Source organism: Bemisia tabaci, chromosome 3, assembly GCF_918797505.1.
Source record: "Bemisia tabaci chromosome 3, PGI_BMITA_v3".
NCBI lineage: Eukaryota > Metazoa > Arthropoda > Insecta > Hemiptera > Aleyrodidae > Bemisia > Bemisia tabaci.
In genome coordinates this window covers 52,626,244-52,647,267 of record NC_092795.1, presented here as the reverse complement: position 1 = coordinate 52,647,267, position 21,024 = coordinate 52,626,244, and the positions used below count along the sequence as shown (strand labels likewise).

General features: G+C 38.6%; 3 protein-coding genes across 6 annotated transcripts in view; 1 reads left to right on the top strand and 2 right to left on the bottom strand.

The window, feature by feature from the left end:
- The window catches only part of LOC109041567 (uncharacterized), a 71,222-nt gene that overhangs the window by 26,640 nt on the left and 23,558 nt on the right, over positions 1-21,024 (bottom strand). The gene's annotated exons all lie outside the window — the stretch shown is intronic.
- Positions 1-21,024, bottom strand: part of LOC109039774 (protein D1) — a 67,417-nt gene that overhangs the window by 33,832 nt on the left and 12,561 nt on the right. For 2 of the 4 annotated variants that reach the window (XR_011899609.1, XR_011899612.1), the window contains one exon: positions 15,508-16,093. The exons of the other annotated variants lie outside the window; for them this stretch is intronic. The gene's annotated coding sequence lies outside the window, so the exon portion shown is untranslated. Of the gene's footprint in view, positions 1-15,507; positions 16,094-21,024 lie in introns of those variants that run through there. 4 annotated transcript variants of the gene reach the window in all.
- Positions 442-13,347, top strand: LOC109036221 (OV-16 antigen). The gene is made up of 5 exons (XM_072298673.1): positions 442-1,085; positions 9,755-9,881; positions 10,570-10,707; positions 11,550-11,628; positions 12,296-13,347. Exons 1-5 carry the CDS (start codon positions 684-686, stop codon positions 12,480-12,482), a joined length of 933 nt encoding a protein of 310 aa, XP_072154774.1. The 5' UTR covers positions 442-683; the 3' UTR covers positions 12,483-13,347.

Genomic DNA, 21,024 nt, shown 5'->3' with positions numbered 1-21,024 from the left:
GAGGAAATTGAACCTGGAATTTGACCCTTATTTGAATTCACCCTAGTATACACATCTAACATTTCAGTTACATCTATTTGAATGAAAAAAATGGCAACTTAGGAAGCACATAGGTCACTTATGATGCGTATTCGGGCATATGCGTAGAGTAGAAATATCATACTTTACGCCGAAAAAACGAAACTGAAAGTTAAATATGCGTTAACTTCCGAAAACCATACATAATCCAACGAAAATAAATAATTGGTGAATAACAGCTTTCTTGTATGCAAAGAAAAAAAATTAAAAATGTTAAAAAAGAGATGTCGACACAAAATTACATAGCCCCTTCAATTCTGAAGATACTACAAACGAACTGTACCTTAACATTTTCATATCCCAGAAGCAAAAGTTCCCATGACGAATATTGCTATCGCTAGCGATTGCAAAAACCAACTTGTTGATATTTCTTATGAAATAAGCACTCTTCACCAATTGGAGGTATAAGAGAACAACGGCCCATATACGCATGCTCACACTTCATACCGTTAGTAGTGAGTGCATTTGGTTCATTTCTAAAGAGGAAAGCTTGATTTGGGACACTGGATAAAAAATAGGAAAAATGAAGACTGAAGTCTAAAATAATTGTGTCATAAGTAGGCGAAAGCATCCTGCAGGAATAAGCCCGAAAAAGGAGATACAAAATGCGATCAAGAGCCGCCTTTAAAGTTTATCTCATCATTGTCAATGTATGCTCGTTTACAAAAATAACAACAACTTCGATTTCAACGTCAACGGTCGCTGAAATGCGCCGAGGTCGGCCACCGAAGAGCACCATTCACACACAATACAACACAAATACAACTACAGCCGATCGACATCCTTCGAATGTAAGCACCGTTGCCAACAGAACTACCGAAGGAACTGCAATCTTTGATTATGATGGTGGCACAACATGGTCCGAGAGTAAATTTCCTCGACAACCTCCTCGCACAATTGGACCGGTTTTCGGGCCGGATTGGACTCCAAAAGAAATCGAGAAGAAGTTGAGAGAATCAAAAATCATTCCTGACGTTCTTCTCAAATCTCCCAAGAATTTAGTTCAGGTAATTAAAAGTCCTCTACACAATATTTTGTTTTCGACAAAAACACAAAAAATCAGTGGGAAACAAGGCAAAAATCAATAAACACAATATGCAAGACGTTTCGGCTGGTCACCCGAGCCTTTATCAACCGCTAAAACACAAATAAAAAATTAAAACCAAGGCTAAAAAAACCACTTCATTCAAACGCGGGTGATCAGCCCATACGGAAATTAGGACTGATCTATACGCGTCTGATCAGCTCATACGGAAATCAGGACTGATCTATACTGATCTGTAGATCAGTCCTAATTTCCGTATGGGCTGATCACCCGCGTTTCAATGTAGTGGTTCGTTTTAGCCTTGGTTTTAATTTTTTATTTGTGTTTCAGCGGTTGATAAAAGCTCGGGTGACAAGCCGAAACGTCCTGAATATTATGTTAATTGATTTTAGCCTTGTTTCCCACTTATTTTCTGTGTTTTTGTCCTATACGTTTCGGGCTACCATCCCTAACCTCTCTTCCTCTTGTATTTAGTTTTCTCTACACCCTTAGTGTTTCAGTTTTAAGGAAGAGTTAACTTAAAATATCTAATGCGTACAAATTAAGTAGCGTTTTTTTTTATATTCACAAATTCCATTTATCCCTCCAAGATCTGGCGAGCTTCAGTTCAACTTTTCGCCTTCGTTTTGTCGCCAAAGATAAACAGGGCGAATACCTTCACTGGAAAGCCAAACACATTGGATCTAGAGTCCAGACTCTGAAAAACATCGGCAAGAAAAAATACTCTTGATTCAATCGGATTTTTGCTTACATCAAGAATCAAGCCTCTTAATTTGAGCGGATTTTCTTTTGATTTAAGCAAAAAACTGATTGAATCAAGAGTATTTTTTCTTGTCAATGTTTTCAAGAGTCTGGACTATAGATCCAATGTGTTTTTTTCCAGTGTTCTGTGACATAGGTTCATACTCACGTCAATCACTACTACTTTTTAAGTAAAAACGGTGTGTTTGACTTTCATATATACGCTAAAGTCTCTGATGTGTTCTGGTGGTGGTGGTGGTTTTGGTATTGGTAATGGGTGGAGGAGGGGGGGAGGTTATGGCTATTCAATCAACACTCGTTCAGAAATTATCAAGAAAAGTAATTTCTGTTGAAATATCGCGGGCTAGTGCATGGGATTTCCTCAAAATTTTCTACCGGAATCTTTCACGCACCATCATTGTGGACATAAACTCCGCATTTTATTGCCAATGCCGTCTCTTTTAATCCATATATTTGGCAACGCTGCTGTGATGCTCGGTGGCTTGAAAGCTAACTAGGCAAGGCCAAATGTAGCTGGGTCATTCCACGTCAACGCAACCAAGCTCGGAACCCGACCCCCTCCGATTTGGCTGAAAATTGGTATACGGGGTCTTTACGTCATTCTAAGAAACTAATTTGAAGGGTTTTCCCATCCGACGCCCCGTTCGCGAGATATCGACCCCCAAAGATGGGTTGAATTTTAGCGATATTCAAAAACGCCCGTTCTAGCGATTCTCATTTTCTCGACTTCCCTCTCTTTGACTCTCTGTAGCGAGACTCTGTATCAATCGATCATACTTTGAAAGAATGTTGCTAGACCCATTTTTCATGTAAATTCTGAATATGCCATCAAAATTGAGATAAAAATAATTTAAATGGCCGTAATTTAGAGTTTTTTTAAAATTTACGATTTTTTCGCCATTCAATGTTCAAACTGCATTATCTAAAAAACAGTCTCTCCGATTTTCGATTTTTTTTATACTTCAAGCTTAGGATATATACTTTTGGTTGATATACTTTTTTCAATTGCCATCGGACGGTTAAGGGCCTAAAAAAATTCAAATAGGCCAAAAAAGGCCAAAAATTGGTAAAAAAAGACGATTTTTCACACGTTAATCCAAATATTTAGATAATGAACTCTTCAATTGTCGATATTTTTTCCCACTTTACCCTCTGACATGTATAAAAAACGGACTATCAACGATTTCCATACATGCACCGATCGATTAACGGCCTGATAGAAACCGGGAACCGATCGAAAATCCTCGAAATTGACGCAAAAAGACGATTTTTCACACCGTAACCGATGCATTCCTGCAAATTCCAATTTTCTCTCTCTATTTCAACCTTAAGGTGTACACTTTCGAGTAATAAACCCTTACTAACGTGCATCGATGGGGCACGGATCCAAACGGAAATGAAAACCGGCCGGAAATGCTCAAAAATGACGGGAAAAGGCGATTCATCGCATAGTCAGGGGAGCATGTGTTCGAAAATTACGTCCCGTTTGCACGTTTGTGATGCAAGTTTACTCTGTTCATTTTAGTCCCTAGGATGAGAAAATCTTTGGTGGACTCTCCGATTTGATGCCAAGGCCCCAAAAACAAGATGGCGGCCAAAGTGGAGGCTGAAATTGAAATTTTGGTAAAACGGCACAAAACGTCAAGAGAGGTGTCGATTCTCATGTTTTTTGGATCGTGGATTCCAGAAAAATTGTCGTACAGACCCATCGACCCACATGAAATGCCCAAAATCCAAGATGGCGCCCGATTTTGGCTCTTTAGTGGCTAAAACGTCAAATTCGGAGCAAAGAGAGGAGTTAACACTCTACACGGAAAAAATAGGTTGTCTCTAACAGCTAATGCGGTATGGTTGAAAAGTAAAAAGCCGTGAGAACCAACAAAAATAGTTGGATTCACCAGCCACGTTGACCGATGTGACCAAGCACGAATCCAATTTACCTATACGCCTAAATTAAATCCGACTGTTGCATCTTTTAGTGGTGCAACCAGCAATGTATGTTATCATACCCTCACAAGTAGGCCAAGCCAGCAAGAATCTTACGGCGGATGTCACTGTGGCTGAGATGGACGGATTAACCATCTTGACAAAGCTGAACTGGCCATCACAAAGGCGACCCAACCATCAGGTACTGTCAGCGCGGTGAGAGTTCCCGCCTGGCTAAGCTGCGGTCCGCCATTTTTCCTTTGTCACTCAGTTACGAGTTCATCACGTTGTTGTTCGGAGTCTGTGCGCTTGGCTTTATTTATCTATATTAATCCATGTGAATTTACGCGTAATTTGCCCAAATTCGTGTTCGAATCGTTTCTACAGCTACCGTCTTCTCTTTAAATCTATCTGTTTTAACTTTCCACGCATATTTTCCGAGATTTCCTAGTTACCTGTATCGACCACTTTTTGGAGGTTATAAGAGTTGCTGCGATGAATCTGGCTAACAAAATGTGTGAATTCTGAAAACTTGAAGGGCGTTTCGCAAAATTGTTCTGTTATTTAGTGAGTGTCGGTTCTGTATAAAGTCATTGCGAAAGCGGGAAGATACGGAAGTCCCTTGAAAATGATAGACCAGTGATTATTGAATACTTCGTTCGTATATCTATTTGTGTTAAAATTTTAGAGAATCAAAATACTCTGATGCAGAGTAAAATTTTCCTGGGATATTTGTTGAATATAAGCTTTAATCAAAATTTGACAGTTTCTGTCCCACCGTGAACTGTGGCAATTGGTACTGCGTGTAGTTTATTTTTTTAGGTATATTTTGAACTATCTATCTACTTATTATGAAATCAAACTTTTTGTGAAACTGATTTAGTCTGTAAATGATTCTTTGACGGTAAAAACAAGTTCCGTTTTGGTATCATTTACTTGAAATCGGTGAAGCAATTATCTGCTATTTCTCGTCAAATTTGCTTTAACTGCCAGTAATTGTATGTGTACCGGAATTTTTAATCAAAAAGTAAGTAAAATATCTACTACTTTCATATCAAATTTGTTTCTGATAATTTGAGTTAATATTTAAAAATATATGTTGAGTGGATGTTAGAATCCATAAAGTTCGTCGGAGCATCTGGAATTCGGGAAGCTTGAAATTACCATACTACGCAGTCGGAAACGCCACACTAGCATGGTGTCAGCCGTATCGTGTAATTTACAATACTGGTATATTGGTAACTAACTAAACTGCGCAGCTTCATTGGAAAAAAAGCAAGAAGACAGCATGGTTAATAATAACCAAACACTGGTATATCCGATCATATTTTTTTTTTGTAGCGTGTGTAGTAGAAATAAAAAGTATAATAAAGAAAAAAACAGGCTGTGCGATTTAAAGAAATGAAACAAATGATCACAAATACAAATCTAGATTCGAATTCAGTTATCAAACTCAAGCAGATCGACGTTGACGGTTAAATATAGATTTTTTGTGCTCCTTCATCATCGGTCGTCATAGCTCAATCGTTAGGGTGTTAGGTTAGGATTAGGTAGGTCCAGGTTCAATCCCATATAATGGGTTGAAAAAATTCTATCGTAGTAAAATAAGTTGAGTAAATTAACAAATTTCATATTTTTCATTTTTACAATTTAGCGTTCTCAGATATTTATTTTATGGGGCTCCTGGCCCCCTATTTTCCATTAAAAGCCCCGAAAAATTGTAGCAATGACCGCTGCCCATTTTGGCAAAACTAAGCGGGCATGGTAGCCCTCAAAATGGGTCACTTTGACATAATTGCTGAGCGCTGCAGCCGAGCGCTCGGGTTGATCTAACCATCTCCGCAGGGCTGACCCAGCCGCGCGGCATGAAGGCAGCGTCACTACCTGCTGGTTGTCGATCTAGCCAACAATTTGGTTGGCGCGGTTTTCAGCTTTCGAAGATGGTCGAATCGACCATCTTCATGGCTGCACGAGACAACCTTTTTTTTCCGTGTATATATCTGTTTTCGAAGTCACAGATTCCAAAAAAATAGGAGAAAAAAACATTTCATGCCATATGGTGCTGATTTGGACCATACAAAGGCCGAACGCGGCAGTCATTTTGATTAGAGTGTTTAGGAACACTCTAATCGAAATCATTTTCCGGGTCAGTTTCTATAATTTAGCATCATTGGTTTTTTTAGGACCGGTACCCCTGCAGAATATGGGTAAAGTTCTCAAATACTCAATAAAACTATTGGTGATCAGCAAAGCATTGGGTTGGAGGATGAGCAGCAGATCAAAGGCGCACTATAGGTCCTTGGGGGTTCCGTTGACCCGGGATGGAAGAACGGATAAAGGGATCAAGGAAAGAAACATCCTAGCAGGGAAGGCTACAGCTATATTCAATGGAATCCTCTGGGATCCGCAGATTTCCAAAGAGAACAAGAGGAAAATTTACAACGTTGAAGACAAAAGTATTCTTACATATGACAGTGAAGTTTAGCAGCTGAAGGAACGGACACAGGGGATGCTAAGAGCAACGGAAATGGATTTCTAGAGAAGGTCGCTGTAGGAATTTTTAGAAGCGATCGGGTCCGCAATGAAAGAGTGCGTCAGATCATGGGAGTAGAAAATGACATCGTATTCGACAGCATGATCAGACAGCTTGACTGGTATGGCCATGTCAATAGAATGACGGACGAAGGACTGCCGTAAAAGATGCTTGATTGGGTTTCTCCTGGGAGGAGATATAGGGGATACCCAGTGAAAGGGTGGTGACATAGGGTTTTAGAAAAAATGAGGGTATGTGTACTCCCTGAAAGGCCTTAGGAGGATCGGGAACTTTGGCGGCTAGGTGTCGCAGAGCGCCAGAGAGCGCTATTAAAGCGGCTTTGTATGTATGTGTAAAATATTAATTAATATCGAAATTGGGAGTATCAGGTACTCCCCGGCAATTTAGCACTGTTTAACAAGCAAAAAAATTACAACCATGCCTCCCGGATGAGATAAGGTGATTCCTGATTCCTACGTATTTTAAGGGGCTGAATCCGGAAACCTCCGTTCTTTTCCATCACCCTACAATTCTCTGGAAAAGCCGATTCCGCCCGAAAAAATTACCATTATCCTGGTTAGTTTTTTGGAAAACCGAGGGGTGATCGGGAAGATTAAACGCAATTTTCAGATTTAGTGGCTCAAAACACATCGGAATAGTTTTATTGCGTATTTGAGAACAAATTTACCCATATTCTGCAGGGGTACCGGTCCTAAAAAAAACCATTAATGCTGAATATAGAAACTGACCCGGAAAATGATTTCAATTAGAGTGTTCCTGAACACTCTAATCCAAATGACTGCCGAGTTCGGCCTTTGCATGGTCCAAATCAGCACCATTTGGCACGAAATGTTTTTTTCTCCTATTTTTTTGGAATATGTGACCTCGAAAACAGATATATGAACTAGATTTTGCAATTAGGAACTACAATTTCTGGCTCGGTTAAAGAACAACGTAAGTACCATTAGTTGCCCTGTGAACATAAGTGTTTTTCCGGAGGAGCCAGAATTTATAGTTCCAAATTGCAAAATGCAATCCATATAGAGTGTTTACTCCTCTCTTTGCTCCGCATTTGACGTTTTAGCTAATAAACCCAAGTACCAGTAATCGCGATAAATAGCGATTTTATCGGTTGATTATCGCGATTATATTGGTGGCAATTTACCACAATATTATCGAATAAAAAATTGCGATTTATGGCGGTTATATCGCTATGCATCGCAATTTTTTGTTCAATAAAATCGCGATCTATTTTCGACGATAAAATAAAGGAATCGCCATATATCGCGATAAATTGCCGGGCGATAAAATCGCAATTTTATTGCGACAAGATCGAGGATAATCGCTCAAATGTTGATGATCTTAACGATTTTATCGCCGACAAAATCTCAACAAATCGCGATCTATCCGTTGAAAAACGCTACTTGGGAAGAGCCAAAATCGGGCGCCATCTTGGATTTTGGGCATTTCATGTGGGTCGATGGGTCTGTACGACAATTTTTCTGGAATCCACGATCCAAAAAACATGAGAATCGACACCTCTCTTGACGTTTTGTGCCGTTTTACCAAAATTTCAATTTCAGCCTCCACTTTGGCCGCCATCTTGTTTTTGGGGCCTTGGCATCAAATCGGAGAGTCCACCAAAGATTTTCTCATCCTAGGGACTAAAATGAAGAGAGTAAACTTGCATCACAAACGTGCAAACGGGACGTAATTTTCGAACACCTGCTCCCCTGACTATGCGATGAATCGCCTTTTCCCGTCATTTTTGAGCATTTCCGGCCGGTTTTCATTTCCGTTTGGATCCGTGCCCCATCGATGCACGTTAGTAAGGGTTTATTACTCGAAAGTGTACACCTTAAGGTTGAAATAGAGAGAGAAAATTGGAATTTGCAGGAATGCATCGGTTACGGTGTGAAAAATCGTCTTTTTGCGTCAATTTCGAGGATTTTCGATCGGTTCCCGGTTTCTATCAGGCCGTTAATCGATCGGTGCATGTATGGAAATCGTTGATAGTCCGTTTTTATACATGTCAGAGGGTAAAGTGGGAAAAAATATCGACAATTGAAGAGTTCATTATCTAAATATTTGGATTAACGTGTGAAAAATCGTCCTTTTTTTACCAATTTTTGGCCTTTTTTGGCCTATTTGAATTTTTTTAGGCCCTTAACCGTCCGATGGCAATTGAAAAAAGTATATCAACCAAAAGTATATATCCTAAGCTTGAAGTATAAAAAAAAATCGAAAATCGGAGAGACTGTTTTTTAGATAATGCAGTTTGAACATTGAATGGCGAAAAAATCGTAAATTTTAAAAAACTCTAAATTACGGCCATTTAAATTATTTTTATCTCAATTTTGATGGCATATTCAGAATTTACATGAAAAATGGGTCTAGCAACACTCTTTCAAAGTATGATCGATTGATACAGAGTCTCGCTACAGAGAGTCAAAGAGAGGGAAGTCGAGAAAATGAGAATCGCTAGAACGGGCGTTTTTGAATATCGCTAAAATTCAACCCATCTTTGGGGGTCGATATCTCGCGAACGGGGCGTCGGATGGGAAAACCCTTCAAATTAGTTTCTTAGAATGACGTAAAGACCCCGTATACCAATTTTCAGCCAAATCGGAGGGGGTCGGGTTCCGAGCTTGGTTGCGTTGACGTGGAATGACCCAGCTGCAGCCGAGATTTGCAATTAGGAGCGCCTGCAATTGTGTGTATATGCAACACAGACATCCCTCGAGCACGAATAGTTGCATGCAGGCGTTGTCCTTAAAAGAGCCGGAGCACACCATTTCAATGTCCAAGAAAAAAGTGTTGTCGCTAGTTATTTGACTAGTCAGATACTGACTATAAATTTTGACTTTTTAAACCAATCCTCAGCCTAGAGTGTGATACTGAAGTCACTAGACGCTCCTCTAGAGGAGAGGTGTATACGCGTGCATAGTTTTAACGTCACGCACCCGCAAATACAAATACGAATTTCAATATAAATATGCTTAAAATGGTAATTTCCCACTCAACCTCCATTCAAAGTGGTCCTTTGCTTCATTAAGGAACTTGTACTTACCACTCCGTCTTACTCACTAACTGAGCATATCCTTTGTATGTGGCAGCGATGGTAGCATTGTGGAATAGTGCGATTTTTGCTTCTTTTATGAGCGAAAAGAGCCAAATTACTAGTCACGGAAATCGCGTGAAACGTCCATTGACAGATAGTGTGCACGAAATTGTTACGCATCTGACTGGTCTTAATCAAATCAAGTTCATAGTAACTTGGAATTATCAATTTTCATTGCAATGGTATAAAAATTAAACAATTCATATATTTGTGAAATATTGTTAAGTGTATGATTGAAAGCTCTTCGTTTTTCCAATTTTTAGATTATTGTAAATGCTTGGCTTAACAGGTCACGTACGACAAGCAAAGAACAGTACACATGGGCACTTTGTACTCGTGCTTGCAGTTGGAGCATCCACCAGTGGAAGTTGAGTGGCCTTGTGAAAAGGATTCATTTTACACCCTTATTTTGACAGGTAAACACGAGAAGAAAACCAAAACTTACATTTTGAATCTATATTTTGTGCTTAATAGACAAAACGGGAAAAACGGAGGAAAGCAGATTCCTCCGTTTAAATAGAGTATCCTTGTATAACTGAAATGATACTTTTGTTTCATAGTTTAGAGGACTTGATAGGCAGTCCATTTTCCTTATTTTCTCTGGCTTGCATTGAGCCGAAAGTGCAATTAATTCAACAATCTTCGTTAATGTCTTTTCTTCTTAAATAGCCGAAAAGGAATTACTTGCTTAGCATATTTCCTCTTATAATTGAGGGGCTTGGAGGACAAGGCGCATAAGTGCAGTTTTTGAAAAATTTGAGATATTCATGATTTCCCGTAAAACTAATCTTAATGCATATTCTGTGAAACATTCGCTCCCAAATTTTAACTTTTAAGCATAAAAAAAGTAGTTTGAACTTCCTTTCCGCCATAAGAATCCATGTAGTTTCGATATTATTGAGACACGAATATCTCAAAATAGCAAAAACTGCACTTATGTACATTGCCCTCCAAGCCCCTCAATTTTCATTCTTCCTTCAATTTTATTAGCTTATTTCTCCTTTTTTAAGCAACGTCTTCGTTCCAATCCATCTCTTTTCAGTTTCACCATTTCTTTTATCTGGCAGATATGTATTCTACAAGCATTGACTGCTTGAATTTCAGACCCCGACTCACCAACACCTGACGATCCTTATCAACGGGAATTTCATCATTGGATCGTGGGCAACATCCCCGGTTGTCATGTACGAGGTGGTGTCACACTCTCTGAATACATAACTCCTCTGCCCATCACTTATGCAGGTTCGGAATAAAATTTAGTAAGATATCAAAGAAACTTATGTTCCATACGTTTCATTTTGAAGATGCAAGTCTGCATTATCTAACGGTTATGTTTTATTCCTTTATTTGTATGGTTATCTCGAAAAAAGAAATGTATAAATTGAATAACATAGTGGAAAACAAAGGGTATGTAAAAGCAGCCCGAAACGGAAACGACAATCGAAAACACAGGAAAAAGCGGAAACAAGGCTGAAAATACACAATATAAAGGCAGGACGTTTCGGTACCTTACGGCACCATTATCAACTTCAAAAAGAATTAAAAATAAAAAGAAATTAAAATAAAAACCAGCAGTACAAATAAAACCAATAAAAACCAATTTCACGATGTAACACCGTTTGCTGGTTTTTATTTTAATTTCTTTTTATTTTTAATTCTTTTTGCAGTTGATAATGGTGCCGTAAGGTACCGAAACGTCCTGCCTTTATATTGTGTATTTTTAGCCTTGTTTCCGCTTTTTCCTGTGTTTTCGATTGAATGACATACATACAACGTAAGGAACATTCGCCATATTGTTTCAAACTCCGCGGCGTTATGGTATTAATGCAATATATTGTTCTTTATGTTTTGACAAAAAATAATAATTAGTGAATGCCTTTCATCGGGACATTTTGAAAAAAAGCAGCAACTCAACGAGAAGCAAATGGGAAATTTCTCAAAATTAAAATATATAGCAGACTAGATGAGAGTCATTGAAGTTCCCATTTTGTTACCAACTGCGAGATACAATGGAGAAAAAATAATTTAACCGTTCAATCTTGCAAGGAAATGTATTACGTTCTTTTTTTTTCTTTTTTGTGCAGGTACGCATAGATATGTATTCCTCGTTTACAAGCAAGATAAAGGTCGAATGAAATTCAATTGGGAACATAGAGATGACAGGTAAGGAACTATGAATATTTCCTGGACTTTTAATTATCAGATCATAAATCATTCCCTCTGTAGCGCTAATATCTTCTACGCATTGGAGCTTGGAGCTTGTTTTAAATTGTCCTTCAAATGAGTAAAATATGTGCAACAACACTTTAAGATACCAAATTATGACAAATTTCGCAAAACCCGTACATAATACTCAATAGTAACACTCAACACTCATACACGGAAAAAATGAGGTTAGGACTGGGCCCTAGAATTGCTTCACCTCATACCCCACAGGAGCAGGCCCTGCGCGGGTAGGGCCCATCCCTACCTCGACAGGGTCCAGGTAGGATCCCTATGGGGTATGAGGTAAAGCAACTTCACCTACCCGGTTAGGGCTGGGACCTTCAGGCGCAGGTAGCCCAAAACTCGTTTTTTTCTGTCTACGCAAATACTCATTGAAAGATTACTTAAAAACAACCGGCCTCTCGTCTTTATGCCAAAATAATTTTTGTTGTATCAAAAATTGTTCTGCCGTCCTAAAAATGTTATCCTGAATTAAGAATTTGTCACAACCAAAATTATTCTTGATTCAAATGAGCGTATGTTCGCGTATGCGCTTAATTTAGCTGTATTCCGTCAGCGATGTATTTGATTGCAAAATTTTTCATTGATTGATCTTCTGTCACAGACCAATAGACGCGCTGAGAGGCGAATTCAACAGTGAACAGTTTGCGAAGAATCATTCCTTGTCAGGACCGGTTGCCATCAACTTTTTCACCGCCAACTGGGAAATGACTGTCACGCCTTTGCCTGGTGACGAAGCGTGGCTCACGACAAAAGACTTCTTCGATGATTTCGAGGCTGACGTAGATTGAGGCCATAACATGGTCCTTTAAACGAATTGTCCCAAAAAATTATGAATATTAAGTAAACGGTGAAAAATTAGTTATGACGGGGGCATGCCTGAATTAAGGTGAAAAGACGGCCAATTTATGGTGTACCGAAAAAAACTCGTGTATTTGTAAGATTTATTTTCCCCTCATGGAAAATAATATGTCACCTAATGCTTATTATTTTTGATCCTTTATGCCTTAGAATGCGTGGACGTGAATTAAAACTAAAAAGATCCATTTTGAAAAAGTCAAACCCAAGCGGGAACTATGGATTTAAAAAGTGGAACATAGATCGAACACCAGAGGAAAATTTGTTTTGATACATTTTAGATTTAAAATGTCGACTGCGATCTTTGAGAACAGTACTCCATCTCTAAAAGTAGGTCAGCGAGGGTTTCAGGGCCGATATGATAATCTGTCTGCGTACTGTTTAAGAACTGGGGAGAACGAATGTGTTAACAGCAATGACTTTGTCGACCAGGCATTTGTTTAGTCTTCCTTCTGATCGACATACTCATTATATGCTAAAAAACCAAAATACTTTAAAATCGCCATTTTTATCCAGGATCTCGACAGAATTTTTATTTTAGCTTAAATGACTCAAGAGACACTGTCGTTCAAGAGTCTAAAGATTTTTCGATTGTAGCAGATAAAACAATTTAAACTTGTTCAAGTACACCGTGTATTCTATGGAGTAGGGCTGCTATTCGACTCTTGTCTTCAGGTCAAAATTTTTACATGGAAGCCCCATACAAGAGACCAATTTTTTGTAATTTTGCCCCGATTTTTGCTCCGTTACATAATTTAATTGCTTGTAAAATTATGAGATGAATGATATTAATTCCAATTTACATTTCTTATTTTTTCCTTCCTTTGATTTTTTGCGTTTAGTCCCGGCGCCTGGTAAGTCTACCTGGAATTTTGGGTACTTAGCGATTTTTTTGCTTACTTTATGTTATTTGAGTCGCTGAATCCGAATCTGAAGTTTTCTACCGCGTATCTGGTGAGACTTTTCCGCCTTATTGAAGAAATTGCCTAAAAAGGCCTTTTTTTGCGTTTTTTTTTTTTTTTTTTTTTTATATAGCGGCTACGCATGAGAAAAAGTCCCGGATTTAGTTAATGTTTTGAATAGCTGACATAATTTGGAAGAAAATGGTGTATGAACATGCTCGGTTTGCTCAAAAATTGAGGAACCTCGGATCTCGAAACTTTGGAACGCTTCGGAACTTGGCTGACCGCGGCGTGCCGGATCACGCGTTCACGATGCTGTATCTTCCTCAATTTTTAAGCAAACCTAGCTTATGTATACACCATTTTCTTCCAAATTATGTCAGCTATTCAAAACATTAACTAAATCCGGGACATTTCTCATGCGTAGCCGCTATATCAAAAAACCGCAAAAAAAGGCCTTTTTAGGAGATTTTTTCAAAATGGCGGAAAATGCTCACCAGATAGGAAAGTTCAGATTCGGATTCAGCGACCCAAAAAACATAAAGTAAGCCAAAAAAATCGCTGTGTACCCGAAATTCCAGGTAGCCTCATTTTTAGCTACCAGGTGCCTGGACTACTCCTTCAATATTAAGCTTCCATCGCCTTGCTAAGGCGCAGGGATACAACTATTTGAACTCTCCGGAACGCATAAGGTATCACGCCTCAATTGAAGGCGTTTTATAATTTACTATCTTTGCACAATGGGATTTTCTGGTCCCATAACGTTCGGAGCATGGAAGAAAGGGAATGACTGATCTTCCGAGCTACTTCCACGGTTACGCGCGCATCCTCATGTTTTAAATTTTTGTACATTACTTTCTCGAATGTCCGTCGATTTCACAATCAACTAAAAAATTGATTGTGAACTCGAAATTTACTCGGACATAATTTGGTTCTAATTTCAGCTTTTTGAACATATTTTGTTACCAAATTGTTTTGCATTATATTGTTGATTTGAGTTCCTTTTAATATTTAGTTTAATTACTCCTGACGTAAAAATAAAACTGACGTAGCGGTAGCGGCACAGGAAAACCGAGAAACCAAGCGGCGACGCTACTTCAATATTGAGATTCCATCGCCTTGCTAAGGCGCAGGGATGCAACTATTTGAACTCTCCGGAACGCGTGAGGTATCACGCCTCAATTGAAGGCGTTTTCGAATCTTCTGTTCTTACATAACGAGATTTTCTCGTCCCATAACATTCGGTGCGTGGAAGAAAGGGAATGATTGATCTTCCGAGCTACTGCCATTGTTACGCGCGCATCCCCTTGATTTGATTTTCTGTGTCTTGCTTTTGTTCCGGTTAATTATGAGATCAAAATTTGCTCGGACGTGCTTTGGCTCAAATTTAAGCTTTACATACAAATTTTTATCGCAGTTCTTTGAATTTTATTGTTGATTTGAGTAACTTCTATTTGGTGAAATTCCTACAGCTTCCTTGTTTTTAATTCTTCCATACAAATTATCCATTTGCTAAATACTAGCTCAGCGTGAGCGCCCTTACACTATGCGGTCAAAACTGCAGTACCGGCAAAGGAATAACCCGAAATGGCTAGCGGGAAAGCTGCTTCAATATTAATCTTCCATCTTTTTCGTAAGGTGCTGGGATCAACAATTTGAACTCTCCGGAATGCGTGAGGTATCACACCTCAATTGAAGGCGTTTTCGAATCTTCTGTATTTACATGACGAGATTTTCAAAATTGTTTTGCATTAAATCAGATTTGAGTACCCTTTATTATTCAGTTAAATTACTCCTGGATAGGATGAATTATCATCATATATCAATCATATAGGATCAATTTTGGTATACCTAACGACACTGCCAATCCACTCATTCTAGAGAAGTGAACAATTGTGTAAATAAAGTGAACACTTTCATCATTTTATTTTCTACTTTCCTGGGTAAAGGACAATAGTGGTGTAATTTTAAAATCACGATATAAAATAAAACAAATAATGACTCAATGAATTAGGTATTTGATTTTGGACGTTTTGGAGGATTAAGAACAAAAATATACTGTTCATGTGTTTTTATTGGTATGAGTAAACTTGAAAGGAATTTGCAGCCACTGGTCTCCCTAGATAATATGTCCTCCCCTATCTTCCTCCATTTTTTTCACCCCTCCACCCCGCCCCCGCTGCCCTCTGTTTCCACTGCCCTCTCTCTAGCGTCTCTATCTTTTGCACATCAAGTTCGAAAAAACTTACCTCTTTCGGGTTTATTATATTTCGGGAAAAATTCAGAAAAATATTTACTTACATCGATGTTTAATAAGTTTTAGGTTTCATATCACTATTAAAATGTAGAGACAGGGAACTTTTTACAAACTTATGAAATAACGGATGCTTCTGTATTCCTACAGTGGCTTACGAAAATCGGAGCCTACTATATACTCTTTTTATTAGGTAATCATCATACTAATTCCATACATAGAAATAACAGTGCTCTAAATCTACATTTTACAATAATAATACTGCGTGATTGGCACCAGTGCGTCCAGCTGGAAACTGAAGAGCAGGGCATGTTTTTATAATTGGAAACTTGTGTTACTTTCGAGGATATCTCTTGGCAAGAAATTGAGCCGGCCTTTGTCACCGTCCCTGAAACCGCAGAGCAAGTTAATCACAATTTGAAACGAATTGAACTACTTTTTCAATGAATTGGACTAACTATATCCGAATATTCTATACCTATATTAAGATCTGGACCCTGAGGTCGAGAATAATACATTGATGAAGGGCCCTTGTCAGAATGAAGATAATTCTCAATCGTGTTGGCACAATGAAAGGAGAAAACTTATCGTATTTAAAAATGACACAATCTCTCTACGATAGGTATGAAAATCATGAAATAAATAAAGTAAAATGACTACATAAATGTCATTCATGTCCACTTTGCCGAATCAATTTTAAAGAACGGGGTTGAATTGATGATTAATTATATAGCACAAATTGCAGACGATGGTATATTTTTTTTATTGATTTCGTTCTCCTTCCCGCGCTACTCATTTTTATACTGGCGATGGAAACTGAATTAATATAGCCTACATCAGGTATTTATCTCTAAATAAACAAAGTGTAGATGATTAATAAAAAAACAACACATTTCCACATAGCTACAATAAAAAGGTCTTTATACGTGGTAAACACAATACTAAACTTCCATCAACTTTATCCTCTTATCTTGGAATAATCAGACGCACTTGATAAAGGCGTATCGCCATATCATTGAAATAATCATACAATCTCAGTTCCCGACAAAAAATGATTGAAAATTGGACAAAGTATGAAATGAAGTTTTTAGGTTGACAGAAGACTCTATTGGTGACCCGTAGCGTTCGTGAAAAATGGTTACAGGACTTTTGGTCCAATTTTTTTTGTCCATAAATTTTTTCGTCCAATTTATTTTGTCCACGACTTTTTGTCCTTGAAATCTGGTCCAAGTTAAATTCGTCCTGGTAAATAGTTAGTCCTACGCATTTGTTCGTCCAGTGGTATTAGGTCACATTTCTGTGGTCCAGTAAGGTAAAAAAGTTATGTCCAAAACTCACGTCCAATGAGGCCGTTTCAGCTACTTCCTTTCAGCTTTCAGCTACTTTCAGTCACACCGAAAAAAAAAGGGAAGTTAATTTAACATTCTGAATGTAAAAAAAGTGTGCGAGAACTTATAAATGCTGAATTACCCGCCACAGCACTTAATTTTACATCTTGGCATTGCTGAAGTAACTGCTGTGGTAGGTATTTTAGCATATTGTAAGTTCTCGCACACTTTTTTTACATCCAGAATGTTAAATTAACTTCAATTTTTTTTCGGTGCATCGTCTGAGTCTTCTTCGTCCGAGTCCGGTGGATCTGCGCGTGGCGTGTGCAACTTGAGGTGGTACGCACATGCTCGGAGGTACTTCTTAAGTGAGTTCGTGTCCTTGTAATGTTGGTAATTTCGGACGATGTTGGCAATCATTGCCTGATTGGTAGTGTACTTCTTGCTCACCGGTGGTTTAAAGCGGCGATGACCCCCCCGAGCCTGTGTTAACGTACGCTCTGTGTCCTGTTGAACCTTTTTAAAAGCGTCAATGAGCTTCCAAATGTTAGCATGATGCGTGCCGACGATTTGGTTGAATTTGGAGTGAAAGCCCTCAACTGCGTTGTTTGTTCTAATACGATCTGCCAAAACTAAGTTGTAGACGTTCCATGTTTCGGGAGGGAACAGGGGAGGTACCGCACGTCTTCTTCCCCGAGCTGGTTTGCCACGCACGTACGTGTGGTCAACGTACGTCGCAAATTCGGTTAAAGCGTCGTCTATTTCCTCATAGAGAAAAATGAAAGTTTCCACCAAATCTGCAGGAGGGATGAACGGCAGAGCCATGAGTTCCAGTAAGTTACGTCGTAACTCGGGTTCTTCTGTATTTAAATAATCGGCCCGCAGCCCTCGGCTAACAATCTGACGCCATAAGGACTGGGAAAAGTGGAATAAGCAACCGACGATGCGAGCAAAAATATATACAGTCATTGAATTTTGAACGAAAATTTTAAAATCACCTCTTTGATGTTTCTTCTTTCGATTTGGGGATGGTATATCAACAAATGGCACCCACACTAATAAAATTTCAAAACAAAAATATATATCGTCATTGAATTTTAAACGGAAATTTTAAAATAACCTCTTCGATGTTTTTTCTTTCGATGTTGGGATTAAATATAATTTTAAGGGTCTCCATAGCTACGAAATAAATTGATCTTAACGCCAATTGATTCACACGCCACGCGCAGATCCACCGGACTCGGACGAAGAAGACTCAGACGATGACTGAAAGTAGCTGAAAGCTGAAAGGAAGTAGCTGAAACGGTCTCATTGGACGTGAGTTTTGGACATAACTTTTTTACCTTACTGGACCACAGAAATGTGACCTAATACCACTGGACGAACAAATGCGTAGGACTAACTATTTACCAGGACGAATTTCTTGGACCAGATTTCAAGGACAAAAAGTCGTGGACAAAATAAATTGGACGAAAAAATTTGTGGACAAAAAAAATTGGACCAAAAGTCCTATAACCTGAAAAATAACCCATTATATTATTGAAGCTGCGATCCAGCCCTATACTTTTAGAACTGGGAACGCCCACCAATGTACCAATCAATTAGAGTCTTTTTTATTTTTATGAGTCTTTTTATAGTGTAAAAAATATTTCATATCATGGTGAAAATTTATAGAATCGAGAATTTATATGAGCACATTATGGATTTTTATAGTCAGCGTCCAACATTAATTCGAAGGTTCACATACAATGTTGAATGAACCCTTTTTCAGTCTCATGACCGGAACCATCATGTCATTTTTTATGCATAATGTGTATCCAATGGCATACATGCTGTAATCACTCTATAACAAGAATTCAAGGACCTGACCGATATCCTCGTCCTCGACAGGTTTTCGTTATTACGATAGTCGATCAGAAAAAGACGGACGCGCTCTGATATCAATGACTCAACTTAATAGACTAAGGTATCATTGAGGGGTGCAAGTTCTTTAATTTTAAGATCCTTCGATCCTGGGATTGCATGCTTGCTGGGTGCTCCAGTCGGAAAAGGTGTGTACCTACAGTCGGTTCGGCACTGAGAAATTACAAATTTTCAGCGATTAAAGCGCTCACCGTAGTGAACGCGGAATGCGTGAAGTATTCATGCATTCTTGTAGGCACTAGATCTTGAACATATGCGAGTTTTTGCAAAAGCGGCCAATGTTCGTGGTTATCAAAGCTGTCCCATACATCCCAAAAAAGGTACATCAGTTTCGAATTGACTTGTTCGAAACGGATAGTACATCTTTGAAAATTTTGCGACCTAAGTAAAAAAAGTCAGTACTAACCTTTAAATCGGAGTAGGAGAACCAGTAAAACTATGCAGAGTGGATTTATCGCAACATATGAGCGGTAGAAATTTTACGCATATATATTTCTACAATATCCCTTTAATTTATTTTATTATACCTTCTCACGTAAGCACGGAGAAAAGAGACTAGTGGCCGCAACCAGGAAAAGGGCTATGTTTACCAACCCGCCTATTTCGTTTCCGTCATAGCTCAACTCCTGTTTGATCCGAACAAAGCGGGTTGGTAAGTACGGCTAACGGTGTCACGGGCGGGCGGGTTGCCTCCTCCGACTACGCGGGTTGGTAAATCTTGCCAAGGATTAAGGGTTTACTCATTACTCGTATTGTTATGTAAGAATATACGCCTGGTAGGCTTTATTGAATGCCTGGTTTACAGAATGAATCGAGATTGTTCCAGCTCCAATCTGGCGGCACACAAAAACCGGGGCATGTAACAGAAGGTGTTGGAAAAGAGCCCCTTTTCCCCCGAATAAAATGATTAAGCACGATGAAACTCGCCGAAACCGTGAAAAATGAAAAAGATTAATCTCTCGGAGGCTAATCCAGTGTAATTTGGCGATAGAATTTTTTCACCTCTGTCGGGGTTCGATCCTACAACCTACCTAACACTAGCCGAGAATCCTAACCATTAAGCTAAACCGAGCGATAATTACCGCGACGAAAAATCGGCATATAACTTCGATTTTAACGAAAAACTAGAATTTCTGCAACCAACTAAGATTTTTCCGCGACAATGTACAATATATTATGAGATACATACCAATTTACTTGCAATTTTTTCGTAAGGCCTAAATTTCATATAATTTTGTTATTTATTAGGTACTTTCTTTAAATTTATTTTTATTTTACCTAATTAATTACTTTTTTTACTTAATACTTTACTGCTTGCTATTTTTAATTCATCTAGCTCATTTACGCAGGTACTTTATTTTCTTTGTTATTTAATTAAATCTTTAAGAACCCAATGGATAGAGCCTGATCGATTTCTGAACTAACACTTGACTTTCACTAGTTTTCACTGGAAAAGTAAACAGCTGACTGCCGGCTCCAAAAACATGCTCTCGTCATTACATATTACCAATATTAGCTAATCCACACGCCAAATATATAGACGTCAGAATTAATATCTCGAATTTGATTCTCCCACCACACTTTTTAGAAATGCAACCTATTTCATAGTACGCATTACCTTCAAATAAGTGTATGTTGAAAGTTCCAGATTGGTCGTAAAATACAACTTAGTGCTGTCTTTGTCTACCAGATTTCAAGGTAAGCAAACCTGACGTGGTGGACAATGCAACTATTCTGGGTTGGTAAATCTGAGAGCGAAGGAGTTGGGTTTCTGTGACTAGTCGGTATGTCAAGTGGTATCACGGTCCCAGTTAGGAGCACTAGATCATCATTTACCAACTCGTGTTAGCATAGGCCGCTAACTCAGTGAGTGATAGTTTCTAATTTTTCTGTTGCGTGAAACTAAATCCTGTTTTACCAACCACGAATAGTCACAGCCACTAATCTTTTTTCTCCGTGAGGAAACTTCATTTACAAAACTGATTCATATCTAATAGTTTTGCGTTTCACGTATGAATAAACACGCATTTTTACTGAATAATGAACTATTCTAAGCCACCTCAAGAGG

What these genes read in the sequence shown, in the direction of transcription:
- LOC109036221 (XM_072298673.1), top strand. Translation starts at nt 684, where the DNA reads ATGCGATCAAGAGCCGCCTTTAAAGTTTATCTCATCATTGTCAATGTA. An exon ending in TTACACCCTTATTTTGACAG is followed by an intron (nt 9,882 to 10,569) that starts GTAAACACGAGA and finishes CTTGAATTTCAG; the next exon opens with ACCCCGACTCACCAACACCT. An exon ending in TCTGCCCATCACTTATGCAG is followed by an intron (nt 10,708 to 11,549) that starts GTTCGGAATAAA and finishes TTTTTTGTGCAG; the next exon opens with GTACGCATAGATATGTATTC.